Source organism: Balaenoptera physalus (assembly GCF_965194825.1).
Source record: "Balaenoptera physalus genome assembly, chromosome: 16".
Lineage (NCBI taxonomy): Eukaryota > Metazoa > Chordata > Mammalia > Artiodactyla > Balaenopteridae > Balaenoptera > Balaenoptera physalus.
Genome location: NC_138898.1, coordinates 70,731,269 through 70,748,442, shown reverse-complemented (window position 1 = coordinate 70,748,442; position 17,174 = coordinate 70,731,269). Strand labels below are relative to the sequence as shown.

The 17,174-nt window shown below is 44.2% G+C and overlaps 1 protein-coding gene across 7 annotated transcripts in view; it reads right to left on the bottom strand.

The window, feature by feature from the left end:
• The window catches only part of ANKS4B (ankyrin repeat and sterile alpha motif domain containing 4B), a 66,747-nt gene that overhangs the window by 44,372 nt on the left and 5,201 nt on the right, over positions 1-17,174 (bottom strand). For 2 of the 7 annotated variants that reach the window (XM_082431077.1, XM_082431078.1), the window contains exons 3-4: positions 12,569-12,737; positions 10,168-10,306 (exon numbers count right to left, since the gene is read on the bottom strand). In XM_082431077.1, coding sequence (XP_082287203.1) covers positions 10,168-10,306; positions 12,569-12,737 — 308 coding nt within the window. Of the gene's footprint in view, positions 1-4,682; positions 8,546-10,167; positions 10,307-10,986; positions 11,091-11,166; positions 11,345-12,568; positions 12,738-17,174 lie in introns of those variants that run through there. The other 5 variants (XM_082431082.1, XM_082431083.1, XM_082431085.1 and 2 more) reach the window with 5 other exon arrangements.

The window sequence follows — 17,174 nt, the reverse complement described above, 5'->3', positions numbered from 1 at the left end:
GTGCATTTTTTTTCAGTCGACACTTGACTTTGTTCAGGAATGACATAGCGTGCCCCTAGTATCCTGATTGGGCTAAATAACCAAGATAAAGCCTCAATTCCCCTTGCAGATATTTGTGTAGTGGTAGGTACATGATACTGTTCTGTTCAATGAGATTTAAGAGAGAAACTGGGAGGGGGTTTTCTGTCTTTTTCCTCATTTCAAAAAAAAGGTATATAAGGCTAGCCCCTTTTCTCCCTGTCTTTGGCTGTGGTTGTGTGAATTGTGATTCCTTGAGCTGTGCCAGCTTTCTTGTGACCATGAGGAAACATATCTAAAGATGCTCTCTGAGAATGGTGGAGTAATAACACAGAAAGCCTAGATCCCTGATTACTTCACTGTGTTTCCTAAATCAACCCTAAAACCACTTGTATCTGGATTTCATGTTTAGTGAGATGCTAAGAGTTCTTATTTTTTAAGGGAGGCACTTTGTTTCCTGTAGGTAAAAGCATTCCAAATCATTCAGGCTTAAAGAACCCTTATTTTTAGAATAAAGTTTATGACTATAATTTGCATCCATAAGAACACACCAAGTTATATGTAAGCTTTGCTTTGGGTTAACAGCCAAATTTGTATAAACCAAAAAAATAAGAAAACCTTTTGTTAACAAATTTATTTTGCTTTGGCTCCCTCAAGGCTCAAGAGGTCCAGAGTCTGATTCTGTTCATCTTTGAACTCCCACTGATGCTTCTGTGAGGGAAGTGATTTGACCAAAAATGCAATACAAAGAAGCTTGATTCAAAGCAAACAGTATAGTCACTTACTTCTCACCCTTACTTAGAGATGAATTCTCCTGCCTTAATTCTGTTCCAGGGTCAAAGGAGCAGGGAAGATGTCATAAAGCAAGAATTGGGTGCAGGAGACATGGGTTCTATCCCTGGCACTGCAGACTTACAGTGTGCGCTTCCTCTCTGGGCCTCAGGTGTACCAGCTGTAGAAGGAGAGGATTGGAGAGAGCATCTATTACCTTGCCACTCAGGGTGTGATCAATGGAAGGCTCTGAAACCGAGGGCAGTCATCAGTTAGATTCCCTTCAACTATAACGTGCTTAATAAATAATATCCTGTAAACTGCCTTCACTGACCAAGCTTACTTTTTTTTGCAAATTGCATACCCTCCAAACTTCATGTAGCTTGGACATTATATATCAAGACTCCTTTAACAGCCCCTTATAGAAAACACCTCTGAGAGTAATGTTTGCTTAAGTTGTTTTCAAGGAACATGGAGCTAGTCTTACCCAGTTCAAACCGGTTGAGACCACCAACCATTCAGCTGGGCCTGCACAAGTGTCTGATGGGTGACTTTTTGACGTCAGAGGGCCAAAAACTCCCCCCTCAGATCATGCTAGTGCCACCATTTTCTAAGCATGTGTCCCATGAAGAAGCATGTAACTCAGATATGCTTGTGCAGATCATTGAGTACCTCGCCTTTTTCCTGCCTCCAATCACCTTCCCCTGGACCTTCGACCACCTTATACTCTCCACCCACAAATATCCCAAGCCTCTTGCCTTTGAGGAGGCAGGACCTGAGACCTATTCTCCTGTCTCCTCGCTTGGCTGCCTTGTGAATAAATCCTTTCTCTGCTGTAAACCTCAGCGTCTCAGCGCTGGTCGGGCAAACAAAACTAGTTCAGTAACAGCTTTGCCAGGAGCTGGTGAGCCATGTAGAAGCTCAGGTCCTGCTCCAGACCTACAGACTCAGAATCTGCCTTTTAACCTCTTGTACACATGCACATTAACGTTTAAGAAGCACAGTCTAAAGCTTCTTCCAGCTCTCAGTTGAGCCACCTTCAGATCACCTGATGTGAGTGCTCTCTACTGGCTTTAGGAAACATTTTCTTTAGGAAACACTTCTGTTCCATTTCCCTCTGCTGGTTCTTTAAGGTTTTCAAATGGGACTCGAAGCTCCTAAATAGGGCCATAAGGACTACTAGAGCATACGTATGGGGCTTGAGTCTCCTCTGCAGTTTTGGGAAGCCGATCAATGTCTACTGCCCGAGTAGAGGGGCCCACGCCCTCTCTAGCTCAGATGGCTCTCTGATTCCCAATTACCGAGTAGTCTACCTTCCTGATGTCTCACCCTTGCCACTTCTGCTTTAACAAAAAGCAGGGAGCAGAGGAAGAGCACCTGAGTGAGCCAGGTGATGGTGGGTCCCTGGCTTAATCACTAGCTCTCTCTGAGACCTTCAGAAAATGACTTGCTTGTTCGCCCAGTTTCTTCTGCTGCCAGTTGACTAGTCAGGCATGGAAATGAGAAGAGGAGGACCTCTCAGGACTCTTATGAAAGGTCAAAGATGATAACATATGTGAAAGGTCTTTGACAACCTGACATATTTCACAAACGTGAAGGTGTATGTGTCCCTGAAGCCGCTAGTGTAACCAGCTGCTCTGGTGCAGACCTGGCCAACTCCAGCCCCGCCTCAGCCTGATACCAACCAGGGTTCTTAGCCTTCCCCAGTCGATAGAAATTGACTAGAGGCCAGACAAGAAACTCAGGCAAGGCTTTACTGGGGACCCTGCTGCAGCAGAGGGGAGCAAGAACAAACAACAGTTTCCCTTGCTTGCTCGCTCCCTGAGGGGGTCGAGCTTATTCCTTACATGGGGTGAGGGTAGGGGTGTGTCCAGGGGTCAAGCTGGAGGCGTGGCTTAGGTGGTTTGCCCACCCCTTAGGTGGTGTTGGGTGCAGGGGGCGTGCTCGGTACCGTGCTTTTGCTCCCCACACCCAGTTTTTGCTCCGGGCTCTTCAAAATTGGCAGTTGGGTTTTTTTGGTCTCTTTGTATCTTTTGTCCAGAATTTGCCCCAAATTATCACGCAGTTATTTTTAATCCCATAGAGTTTCTTTGTATTTTGTTGCTTGAGGAGAGGTGTGTCCAGGTGCAAGCACTGCAACACTGCAGCAAAGGACCCCAGGTCCCAGCCTGTCTCAAGCCCAGCTCTGCTGTTGTGTGGTCTAATGCTCTAAATTCTCATTATTTATCTAGATCAGGGATTCTCAACCTTGGCACTGGTGTTTGGGCCCCTTAGTTCTTTGTTGTAAAGGTCTGTCCAGTGCATTGAAGAATGTTGAGCAGCATCCATGACCTTGACCCACTAGATGCCAGCAGCATCTCCCCCAAACACACACAGTCATGACAATCAAAAATGCCTCCAGACACTGCCAAATGTCTGAGGGTGGCGGTGGGAAACGTCACCCCCGATGGATAACTCCTCTAGGTTCAGTTTCCTCAGTCTTTCTAGTCAATGCAAAATATTGTGCAGGGGTTTCTACATTTAAGTTTCTGGGCTACCCAAAGGGAAAGATACAGACACTGTTTCCATTCCCAGAGCACTAGAAGAGAGGGGGCAGGCAGGGCAGGTGGGAGGAAGGACAAATATAAGGGAATAGTGGCAAACAAGAGACAATCTAGTCAAGCAAGGGTTTAATCGTCTAGTGTTTTGTAGCACTTTTATAATTTAGTGATCACTTGCCTCAGTTCCCAATGACAGGTTGGGCGGCATTCTCGTTACAGACTGAGGAAACCAATGCCCAGAGAGGTTGTCATTTGCTTACCATGCCTGGTCCATGAGGGCTGTAAGTGTAGAGACAGTGTACCTAAGTGAGACATGACTTCACTGAGGGATGAGCCTTGAGCTGGATCGTGGAAGGTGCAAATGTTTGGAAACAGGAGGTGTGGAGTGGGATGCTCCAACATCATTGATTTTCAACTTCCACACACGTGACGGATAATAGTCACCATAAAGACATATCCAAGAGGCATGCCAGATTTGGATGTAATCCCCACCTCCTATCTTGCCCCCAAGAAGGCAAAGAAAGCACTTCAATAATCTGTAATTATCAGAACTCTTACCAACCACTCAGGGTTTGTGTGTGTATTTGCACACATGATTAATTACTCAGGTATATGTGTGTGCACACACATATTTAATCACTTGGGGTATGTGTGTGCCTGTACACACACAGGTGTTTTGGGGGGATGCCGTGGAATAGGTAAGAGAAAGCAGGTTATTCTCAAATTCCACCCCCTCTCTCTAGTTCCACCTTTTATCTCCTGCTCGAGGAAGCACAGCAGAATATAAGTGAAGTACTGTTAGTCATCCTCAACCTTGTGACAACTCACACCTGACCATACCTTGCTGGGGTGTCACAACATCCGGGCTGAATCTCCTATTCTATGTGGAGCAGACAGTAGAAACCATGCAGAGGCGGCGGTTGAAACAGTACTTCTATGTGCACAACTCTAGGGGGAACCAACGGTTCACGTTCTATTTTATGAAAACAGGGATCCCTGAAGTTATTCGACACAGCAGCAAAGGTTATAGGAACTGTTGCAGACAATGCCTATTAGGGCATGGGTCCACATCCCAGGCCTTAAAGGCAGGTGGAGGCATTAACATTTAACAGCACACTGGTTACAAGGGGTGGGCTCTTCAGTCAGGCGAACTGGGCTGGAGTCCCACTTCTGCTTCTATGTGCCCTTAAACAATTTAGCATCTCAATCTTTCAGCTTCCTCATCTCTAAAATGACTGGTAGTGAGAACTGACTGAAAACGTGTATTGAAGTGTAGAGGGCTTAAGATAGCACCCGACTCATGGCAAAAACAAACACCTATAGTTATACTGATAAACTAACATTCCGACTGTATAAAGTCAGTTTCGTGCTTTTAATTACCTTTCCAAATAAGGAACGCATTGCACTGTGCCTAAAAGGCCAACAATACTGTTTTTTTACTTAAGTATAATTGACACACAATGTTAGTTTCAGGTGTACATCAGTGAGTCAATGTGTTTGTACATTACGAAATGGTCATCACAATAAGTCTAGTTACCATGTCACCATACAAAGCTAATTCAATATTATTGACTACCTTCCCCATGGTTAACCTTACAACTGTTCCACTCAGTTTCAAATGATGGTGCACCGTGTACTTTGACAACTATTGTTTATGGGCCTATTCTGTGGCAGGCGCTGTGCTGGGTTCTGTATTTTACTTCGTTTGATGGGCAAAGGCCTCAGGCTCCAGGCAGTGTGACAGACAGCCTGAAGTGCAAAGCTTTGATTTAGATGCCACGTTTCTTGGCAGAATTGGTGAATCATTTCTGCTCTGACCCTGAGTTTCATTCACCTCTAAAATCCAGAGGCTAAGGGAATATGAAAAATGAGAAGCTGGCAGGTGCAGCTTGTGATGGGAAGGAGTTAGTTAGCACTTTTAAGTGCAGTGGGAAGGCAACTTGCACTCTGCAGAGTTTGAAGCAAGGCTGTTTATGTGATCAGAAATATGTTTTAAAATGATCTCTTGGCTTCTCTCAGGAGAGCATTCCGTAAGAAGGCTGTGTAAAGCTCTTAGTACTGAAAATACTCCTAAATCTTGTATCCCCAGCCCATACCTACTCTCTAAGCCACTGTTCATTTGTCACATCCTCTTGGTGTCAAAAAGGCATATCTGACTCAATATGAGCAAAGCAGATTTTGACTATTCACACAGCCCCCATATCAGAAAATAGTGTCACTGACTACCCACTGGCTCAAATTAAAAATTTATGTGCCATCCTTGTGTCTCCCTTTCTTTCACTACCCACATACAATCCATCACCAACTGCTGCTAGCTCTCCAAATGGGGAGGGTCTCCATTACTTCCACTCTAGTGTAAGCCACACCATCCTCTGCTCTGGACCTCCACAGACCTCCTAACTGGACTTCTGACTCCCAATCCATTGGCCACAAGTGACCTTTAAAAATCTAAGTCTAATTATGTCCCTCTTAATGCAAACTGTAAAATTCTTCAACATCTTCCCTTTGCTTTTTGCTGTAAATTTCTTTCCCTACGAGGTCCTGCCTGATGGGCTCCTATCTCTCCTCCATTTACCCTTTACTCACCAAGCCCAGTCACACTGATATTTCTTTTCCTTAAACACATTCAGCTCCTTCCAGTCTTGGGGCCTTTGTTTTGCTGTGCCCTCTGCTAGGAATACCTGCCCCCCCAGCTCTTAGCACAGTGGCAACTTCTCATTATGTGGTTCAAAGAAAATACAGCTGTGGCTGACATGGCCTGCCCCTTCTACTTTCTTCAATGCACTTATCATAATAATCTAATATTTTGTGTACTTGTTGTAGCGGGTAGAATCTAAGGTGGCGCCCATGATCCCCAACTGTGGTAAGCATTCCCTTGTGTGATCCCTCCTCTTCGTGTGAGTGGGACCTGACTGCTTCTAACCTACAGAATGTGGTGAGAGTGACGGGATGTATGTGATTATGCATACATGATTAAGTGTTATAAGAATGTGATGTCCATCTTGCTAAGAGACGTTCTCCCTTGGTGGTTTTGAAGAAGCAAGCTGTCAGGCTGTGAGCTGCCATATGACAGGGACTGAGGGCCTCAGCCCCAAAGCCTACAAAGAAATGGATGTTGCCAATGACCATGTGAGCTCGGATGTGGATCTTTCGCAGGCGAGCCTCAAAGGAGAAGCAACGTGGCAGCGCTGCTGTTGTACTCTTGCAAAGGACTCAGCTAAGCCAGGCCTGTACTCCTAACACACCGAAAATGTAGGATGACAAAAGTGCTCTTTGTAAACTGTTACGCAACAATAGATAACTAATACACTTGTTAGCTGACTCCTGCATTAGAAAGTAAACTTCAGGAGGCCAGGGCCCTCTTCATTCTTCTTTTCTGAAGCCTCAGAACCCAGCAGGGTATTTAGCTTAGACAGCTAATAGCAGACACTTGCAGGTCAGAAAGAAACATTCAGTAAATAGTAACTTAATATTAATACCCCCATGTATTGGCAGGAAAAGGCAGTTCTTGTTCTCTAATAGAGTTGAAGGCCCCTTTAGTGACAGGTGTGGCTGACTGTCATGGGATACAGAAAAGTTTGAGTACCAGATTAAGGCCTTTATGCCCTCCTGAATCAAAGAGCAAGTATTTGCTTCTGTCTGCCCGGCATACATTTCCTTTCCCTGCGATACTCCTTTGGGATCGGATTGTCCTCCCATCTCTACATACTCTAGCACTCCCACCTATGCAGAACTAGTGGGGCTGACCCACCCCCTCCCCTGGTTCCAGAATGCACACATGTCCCAGCCCTGACCTGTCAGCATATTCCATCCCCCCTGGCCATGGTGTTTGGTTTGGGGTTGCTCACATGACCCAAGTCTGTCTAATCGGAGCCAAAAATCTAAATGTACTCCTGGAAAAGAACAGCTTCCTTGTCCAATAGGGAGTGCTAACTATAAGGCTGATGTAAAATTAGAGCTGCTGGGACCTCCACATGGGGAGGGCCTGCCTAAAACTCAGCTCACACTGAGAAAAGCAGCGCTGAGAGATGAAGGGAGAGAGATGCCTAATGACACCACTTGAGCCCCTGGATCCAGCAGCGCCTAAAGACCTACCTCTTGGCTTTTTAGTTCAGTGAAACGAATCCCTCCCCCTCTGCCCCCACTTTTTAAAGCCATTTTGAGTTGAGTGTCTATCACTAGCAACTAAAAAAGCCTTATTACCCAGGATCTGCCATGAAATTGACACAGAAGGAAAAAAATGGGTCTGATGTCTAGAAAGGGGGTATTTTGAAATAGAGTGAAGAAAAAAAGCTCATCTAAATAAATATTTAATAAAATACCACAGGAAATAAACCACTGAAGTAGATATCCCATAGGATTTAAAAAATTTTTGTAGTCCTTTATCATTTTCATGGGACTTTTTGAAGAAATGGCTTAACAAGACAAGTCCTTAAAACAATAAAAAAGTATCAAGTGCAAATATTTTAAAGAGTAACATCACTTAACAATACTCAACAGTGGAAACCATATCTTTAGACTTAGAAAAAAATGCTCTTGGCCGTAAGGTTAAGTTTGGACTCTATTTTCTAACTTTGTCTGAGAGGCTATTATTCCCAAATGTTGTTTGTCTTTCTGATAAAAGGCTAATAAGGCAGAAGAGCTTGTTCTGTTTTGGATTCTTCCCCCCACCTCTTTTTTCAAATGAGTGAAGAAATAAGCAGCTCTCATTTTAAAAAAAAAAAGGAAGAAAGAAAATGGATAAACCACCTGTGGCTGCCCCAAACTAGGGCCTCGGAAACGAGATCTGAGCCTTTGGGGTCAAGTCACTGGCCTGTAGAGGCTCGGAATTCTGCCAAGGTCAGGTGTGCATCTCTGGAGAGGAGGAGGTGAGAGGCGCGAGGAGCCGCCAAGCCATCGAGATTCTCTGCTGATTCTCCATGTGAGGGTCGGTCAGCTGATGGAACTGACCAAGAGCAACAAGATCCTCAAAACTGTCCACTGCAGGATCCTACAAATAAGTGAAAAAGCTAGAGGACACCTCCAGGAAGAGCTTGACTACCCAGTCCCTTCTGAGCCATAATCCCAAGGGGCAAGGATGATCCAACAGCTTTCCAGAGGTGCTTGAAGAAAAGCTTTGGTTCCATTCAGCTGGTCATTCCTGGTAGAGCCCCTCTAAGTGTGTAGACTTCATGGCCAGCTAACAGTCGCGACTGGAGTTGTGTTGTGTCCACAGTCTGTTTGGCAACAAGAGGAAATGATCAGCTCTAAGGCCTCTTTAAAGAGCAATGTTGAGAGTATACATGGCGGAATGAATGATGTTCTTTGTTGGTTTAGTTTTGGTTGCTTCGTGCAACCACACCAGATTTTGGGCTACACTGACTTCACAGATGAGGAAACTGGGAGCCCGAGAGGTTAAAATGCCTGAGTTAGGGGCAGGGGTTATGATCCTTTTTCCCATTCTAATTTGGATACTGCATTTTCTCCAAATTATTGTTTGTGTCCTCATGACAATCCAGTGAGAGAGGCAGAGCAAGTAGCCCTATTTTACCAATGAAAGAAAACTGAGAACAGAGATGTTGAACAGCTTGTTCAAGATCACACAGGTAAAAAATGGCATAGCTGGGATTCAAATTCTAATTAATTGACCATTTCTTTACATCTTTAAAAGAAGGGAGATGGGGCAGGGAGAGAAATAAGTCTGTCTTTTTTCATCCCAGTGATGGTAGGTTTCAGAGGTAAGTGAGAGAGGAGGTAGCACTATTGATATTAACTGAACTGGCTCTATGGATTCTCTTTGAATTTCAAGTAGCCTTGCTAATAACACTTATACCCCAAACGGGGGAGCTATGGCACACACCAGAGCTTGGCTGACCAACACAAGGCCCTTCTCCTTGTGGGTTTATACTCCATTTCCCAGCCTCCCTTCCAGCTTACGGTGGCTACCTGCCAAAATTCCAGCCAATGAGGTTGGTTGGGATAAGAAAGGGGGTAGGTCCTGGGAAACATTTCATTTACTTGACAAAAAAGGTCAGACTCAATTGGTGAGGGAAGACTCATTTTTTTTCCTCTCTTCATCCTGCCTTGAATGAAGTTGGTGTAGCCAGCAGCAGCTTTCTTGTGGCCATGAGGTGACAAGCCAGTGGGGTAAGGATGGCAACACAGAAAGGCAGAAGGTGCCTGGTACCTTGATGACACTAGAGAGGCTGTGCCAGGACTGGGCTATCTCCAGCTTTTTGTTATGCAATAAAAATAAATCCCTATTTGTTTAAGCTAGTATCTACTTAGGTTTTTTTTTTTTTTTTTTTTTTAGAGAACATAACCTCATTTAATCTTTTTTTTATTTAATTAATTAATTTATTTATTTATTTTTGGCTGTGTTGGGTCTTCGTTTCTGTGCGAGGGCTTTCTCTAGTTGTGGCAAGTGGGGGCCACTCTTCATCGCGGTGCGCGGGCCTCACTATCGCGGCCTCTCTTGTTGTGGAGCACAGGCTCCAGACGCGCAGGCTCAGTAGTTGTGGTTCACGGGCCCAGTTGCTTTGCGGCATGTGGGATCCTCCCAGACCAGGGCTCGAACCCGTGTCCCCTGCATTAGCAGGCAGATTCTCAACCACTGGGCCACCAGGGAAGCCCTCTACTTAGGTTTTTCATTACTTGCCACCAAAGCATTCCTACCTGATAATTAAAAAAACAAAACAAAACTGAGAAGGAAACCTTACCTCTTTTTAAGTAGAGACGTGAAGAGGCTAGGCACCTCCTATCTCGGGAGACTGAGTATGATGTGACCAGGGTTAGGGTGTTACTTGTGAAAATCTCCCCAAATAGTAAAGATTAAATTATTGCACTGACACGTATTTACCTGGGAGAAATCCAGTAGTTGACGAGGCTGGAGACTACCATGTAGGACACTATGATTGTCCCTGACATGATGAGTGACATGAAGCCCAAGCCACAGAGGACACAAAGCAGTGAGAAGCTGCCCACAGCGATGACCAGTCCTAGAGGAAAGCAAGTCAAAAGAATCACTCATCTAAAACAGAATGAAACACCAGACACTGCACCACTGTGTTTAAAACAACAGTTAACTCAGATGTTTTAAGTGAGGAGGTTTTCCACAAAAATCCAGACTTCTGGTATCGCTTAAAAAGGAGGCAAGCTCAATACCCAACTGAGAATCACTGCATGGCAATAACTGCTGGCCTTCTAGTTTTCTCCAGGCCCCACTGCTTCCAACTGTATTATTCTTGGACCGCTCTGCTCACTTTTGTTACCTGTCTTGCCCATGGGTGTTTGAATTTGAAACTCCCTCATTCTCAAGGTCATGGATGGGCTCCCAATGGAATCCTCTAGAAGGAGTTAGCCAAGACAATAATGGGGGTGGTAAATCACAACCAGTGTTTCAAACTGCCTAACAAATACTATAATTTACACTTACCTACAATCTATGGAAATAAAGGCTACGCAGGCTAAATAAAGTAAAATCTAAACATAACTTTTGATTACATCCTTTACAACCCAGCCTGGCAACTATCACACAGTAACCATAGGTCTGAATGGTCATTTTACCCACCATTGAATAAGTTTTTAAGGGGAATATTAATGAATTACCATCTAATAAGTGCAGAGAAAATACATTTTTATAACATGGGGTCTATGGGAGAAAAATAATAAAAGGTACCATGGAAAGAGGATGGATTTTCATAGTTGACACGCCTGAGTTTGATCCTAGTTAAGTCATTTATGGTGAGACTTTGGGCCGCTTGGAGCTTTAGTTTAACTCATCTGTAAAAAGAATATAATAATAACTACCTCTAAGTGTTGACATGACAATTAAATGACTATCATACATGGGACTCACTGTGGCAGTTTCTGTCTGCCCAGCACACTTTCTCTTGCCTTCCTCATGACAAAATTCCTCTTTCCAATGCAGAACCAATAACATGGCAAATGCTGCATGGCAGACATCCTTTCCCTTGCCTCATGAGTTGTCAAATAGCCCACCCAGTACTCCACAGTGACAGTTTCAGGGATGGACTCTGGAAAGGAAGGAAAGTAGAGAATGTAAACAGATGTGCTGCCTTTTCATAAAGTTTTACAAAATCTTAGATCAGTATTTTTCAAAGGATGGATAACGACCACCTGTATCAGAATCAGATGCATTAGGGAATCTTGTTGAAAATTTGCATTTCTGGACCCCACTCCAGACCTACTAAACAACAATCTCTGGATGATACATGAAAGTCCACATGTTCAAAAAGCAAGTAAGATTTATGCAGACTCAAGTTGCAGAACCACCGCTCTAAAGTGCAACAGCTTTGCACATGCTGTTCCTCCTATCTAGAAAGCCCTTCCTTGTCTACTCTGAGACAAAGTTGTTATACATCTTTAAAGCGCTCTCTCCTGTAAAGCTTTGTATGATACCACAAAAAGGTAGTGGCTCTCTTATTCCTTTCTAAATTTACCTTTGTTTTAATATTCATTCATCTTTCGCCCATCTATCCATCAATATTCTACTGAACAACCACTCTGCCATACTGTATTTGGCTCATCCACTTACCGTGCCTGCCTTCTTCAAGTGTAAACTGCCTTGTCCACAATCCCTTTGGTAGGGAAGCAACCCTGGGTGCTCTTAGCTCTGGGAAGCCATAGAATGAGCCAGAGGTGATCACCTGAGCAGATGGCAACCATCTCTTTGTGGATTGTGATCTGATTTGAAAAGGCAAACTGAGCCAATCAGATTTACTTTCTTAGTAATTTTAACTTAGCAACTCAGGGAGAAGCTGACAACTGGCAGTGGGACTTCAGGAGGAAAGGTGGAGAAGGGGGAACCTCAGTACATAGCAAGGCACCTGGCATGCAACAGGTGCTCAATAACTGTCTGTGGAGTGAATGGCTTCTCTGTTTAATGACAATAGTTAGCATTCATGGAGAAGCTACTCTGTGCCAAGGATTGTGCTAAGTACTTTATGGAACTGTAAGTTTCAATCCTCACAACCCTCTGAGATAGTATTATTATATCCCTATTTTACCTATGAGGAATGTGAGGCTCAGAGAGGGTAAATAATGTGTCCAAAATCACACTGGGGGAGGTGGGATTCTAATAGACTCCAGAGCCCATGTTTTAACTACTCTGACAACCTGCCTTGGTCGATGTGATTTTGACTAGAACAGGAACCTTTGACAAGAGTGGCAGATGCCCAATAAATACTGTCATCCCAAGTGAGTCATTTTCCAAGGGGGAGAGTAACTGAGTAGGATACCTTCTAGTAATATGACTCCCACAAAAGCAGCCAGGGAGGTAAGCACCACGAGGAGCAGGAAGACGCCAACAGGAACGGCTGACACAGCAGCAAACACCAGCAAGGTGAGGGTCAGAAAAGGATGCCTGTCCAGGTACTGGCCCACTGGAGACTTCATAAAGGCAACCACCTGTGGGCAAAGGAGACGAGAACGACTGAATGTCATGTCTGAACCCCAGGCTGATGAATTCACCTGAGCTATAGGAAGTATAAGCCAAGGTTATAAAGTTGGAAGGCCCATAGGTAAGAAGTCAACAATAATAATCCTCCCAAGACATGAGTTGCCCCAGCAACAACTTAAGGCAGCTGTGGACAGGGGGCAAGTTTGAGGGCCCCACCCAATCTCAAGTCTTGTGAAAGGAGGAAAGACCCAGGCATGGCTCTGCTGCTTCACACACACCCTCTCAGAAGGCATCCTCAGCATATGTGTGCTCTGCTGTAATATATGTACAATTGGCTGCTTACTTCATAGCTGAGGCCACGGAGGCACAGAGAGGTTAAGTCCTAGCTACTTGGCATCACCTGGGAGCTTGTTAGAAATGCAGTATCTTGGGCCCTGACCCAGACCTGCCAAATCAGATTGTTTTTTAATGAGATCACCAGGTGATTTGTACACACATTAAAGTTTGAGAAACAGTGGGACGAAATGACTCACCTAGAGTCACACGGCTTCCACGTGGCAAAATCTAGGCATTCAAAGCTAAATCTTTTCACTTCAGATGTCTCATGTTTGCAATGGCTGCCACTTCATCAGGAGAAAATGTTTTTATGTCATCAACCTGGATACCACAGTCAGGCCACAGCCTGATGACTACTGCAAGCTTATGCTGTGTTAATAAGTAGGTTATCTTCCTCCACCAGGCAAAAGGGTTCTGGAGCTGGCTCACTGGAGGGTGGGGCGGGGCTGCTTTAATACAGAGCTGGCCCTAGGCATCCTCACAAGGATGGGCTTCCCCCTCTGCTTAGGGTCCACGCCATCTCTATCCTCAGAGCTGGCATGCTACTTCCCGTTCCCTTGAAAGCTTCCATCATTCCAGAACTTTTCCCCATCAAAACTGGTCCTTCCTGTGTCTCATTCCTTAGGGCCATGTAGGCCAGCAGGTGAACTGAAGATGTAATTTAAGCTTCAGTGATGGTGGGTGCCACTAACCAAAACACACGTTCTCCTAGAAAGAGTTGTTCACCCAAGTGATTCAAATGGAGGAAATTGGGGGCAAGCTGGAAGGCAGGAGGATTTTGGAGCTCAAGTTGATGGTGACAAAGCACAGGACTCACTCTGCTTAACTAGAAAAGGCCGTTCCACAAAGCCACCGTTCTCAGTCCTGGGGCTTCAGCATTGACAAACTTCACTTCCGGCCCCAAAATGGCATAACGCCTACTGACTACACTGCCTCCAGCTACTCCTTTCTGACAAAAGCTATCTAAGACTTGGCTGTTCAGCTTCTCTCGCCAGAGGTGACTGTGCCAGGAATCACCTCTGAGCTGGAAATACCCAGCTTGGATACTCTAGGATCAGAACCCAGTGAGATCTTCCCATTAGGGCGGCTGAAGGTGAGAGAGAGGCAGAGGGGCCACAGGAGTGGGGCTGGATGGTCCTTCGAGCTGTCTCAGGTCTTGATTGCTTTCCAGCTCTAATCCACGTGTATCCTTAGTAAACCTCCAGGGGTCATCTGACAGACTGAACTGCTCTGATCCTTAAAATCAAGAGACTCAGTAACCACAGTGGTGGGGGAGCAGATGAGGCTGGAACACCAGAATGCCAGGCTTATGACTTTATGCCCAGACTGTCCGGCACAGAAGCCACATGTGGCCACTGAGCACTTGAAATGTGGCTAGCGTGACTGATGAATTGGATTTTTAATCTAATTTAAATTTAAAAACTGATGTTTGATTCAGTCATTGAAAAAATTTTACTTACATTTCAAATAAGGTGGGTATGTTTAAAATAAGTTTTTCACTTATCCATTTTATGAAATCTGAATAGAGACCAAGTATTTCCAATGGAAAATCAACATGTGAATTGAGATGTGCACTGAGTGTATTAAAAAAAGAATGTAAAATATCTCATCAATGATTTTTTAATATTGATTACATGTTGAAATTATATTGTTTTGGATATATTGGATTATATAAAATATATTATTAAAATTAATTTTACATGTTTCTTTTTATGTTTTTTAATATGGCTACTAGAAAACTTAAAACTATATATGTGGTTCACATAATATTTCTGTTGAAAAGCGCTCACTCAAATTTTACCTAGAAAAAAAACAAGAAGCAAACTGTTGGCATTTGAGCAGGACTGTGATGCAATCAAAGGAATAATTTTAAAAAGATGAACCTGGCGGTCCTGCGCAAGAGGCAATGAGGAAGATTTGCAGGGAAGCCAGCAAGAGATAATGATGGCCAAAACTAGGCTGATGGCAGGGAGGGACGAGGAGGAGGAGATGCAGTATGAAAGTGGAACGACAAAAGAAAATTCAACAGGACCAGGAGACAGTTTGGCATGGGGATCCAAGAGGAGAAAAGCAGGAAGGGACTACTTGTAGTCCTTAAGAAATCTAATTTTTTCTTAGCCTCTTCTAAATCTGGGCCCTACAATGAAAAAATAGAAAGTTATTCAGATATGCAGAGAGACCAATTTAAGATGCAGACAATTAAGCCCAGCAATTGTCTTCCCCTAGGGAGGATGGCCCTGCTCAGACTGGTCTGTCTCAGAAGAGGAAGATATGATTCAGTTATGCCTAATAATAATAGAGAACATTCATTAAACACTCAAGTACCAAGCACTATTTTAAGAGCTTTCAATAAACTTCCTTATTTTTTTCTCTCTACAAGGTAGATAACAAGGCAAAATTTAACATTATTTAAATCCGGGAATTAGACTATAGCAATTAACTTTTCATTCTCCCAGGCAACAGAGGGTGACACAATGGAAGGGTGGAAAGTGGGAGAGCTTATTATTCAGCAACATTTTCCATCGCTATCCTGGAAGCAGACACAGGTTATCCAACCTAGATTTTACAGGCATGGTGCGGTGCTAAATAACCCAGGAATGCCAGGCTGGGACAGACTGGCACCAATATGTTCCAGACTCTGTGCTAAGGCCTTCTCAAACGACATCTGAGATCATCCTCACAACAAAGCTATGAGCCTGGCATTGCTTATTTTAGAGAAGATGAGATGGAGAGTCAATGAGCCCAAGCAACTTGCCCAAGGTCAAACACAGGTGATTTATTTTAAAATGCACACATGAGTATGGGAGGTTCCAAAATAGGGACAACATGGCCAGTGTTTAAGGACATGAAGACTCCATCTGGAACTATTCAGAAGAGAGGCTAATTCCCTGGTGTTAGAATGCAAAAGATAATCAGTATCCACTGTCTTTGCTACCAGAGGGGTGGAGGGCAGAGGGGTCAGCATTATTTAAAACCACTGGTAATGACAAGTCCAAGGTGCTGTGTGACAGTTTCTCCCAGATTTTGGTCCTTGTGATTCAGGATTAGAATACAGGTGCCAAGGAGGTAATTCAAAAACATCCTTTGTGGAAGGAAAGGGCCAGCATGAGAGCAAAACTATTTTGTCCTAGGTAATCCACACAAGGAGATACCACTGGGAGGGCATCTGCCCAGCCCATGCTCCATCTCTCTTCCCTCCTCTCTGAAAACTGCCCCCTCTCACAGCAGGGGTAGGCCCCTGAAGCCATGTTTACACCAGTGAAATGAAAAGCCCCAGCCCAACTGCCACCTCCCTGGCCACAGGTGACTTGCTCAAGCAGATTCTTGCTCCTAGGAATAAGCACTCCCAAGACCAGGCCCCATAGAAGATTTCAGCTGGGAGCTGGAGGAGACATGGGGAGTTGAAGGTACCATCCTGGGCGATCATGTCTGCCCATGTGAATGGAAGAGCAAAGGAAGCCAGGCTGCAAAGAGAGAATGAAGTAGATACACAAGGAAGGGTTACGATGAGGAACAATATGTCTCAAGAGAGGGCACTGAGAGTTATCTCTGACCCCAGTGACCTGCCAGACCCTGGTTCTAACCCCTCCTGAGGCTCCGCCCTGCTTACTTCCTGCCTTGGCTTCTATGATAGCCTTACATTTCCCAAAAGTCCTGGCAGGTCCCGCTGTTTGTTTGTTTGTTTAAGCTATTTGGGACAGGTTTCTGACTCTGTCAGTCTAAAAGTAAGATAATTAAGGCTTGACATTCCAGAGGTTTCCTAGAAGAGATGACGGAGCTGTTTCACAAACACTCCATCTGGAAGCCATCTATTCTTATCTGGAACTCAAAGGGTTTATTAACTCTGAGAAAAGGTTATAAATTACTTGGGGGAAAGAAATCATCTAAATATAGAAGCAAGGGGATGACTATGTAAATTATGGTATGTCAATCTGAGGGAAGGTTCTACCACCAAGAAAAGCAATTGTTCAGAAGACGTATGCTTTAATACGGAAAAACACCAATATACAATATCAAGCTAAAATAAAAATATAGAACTACATCTGCCACAATTAAAACCACTAGATCTAAAAATTACATACTAAAGGGGCCTAATAATAACAACAACA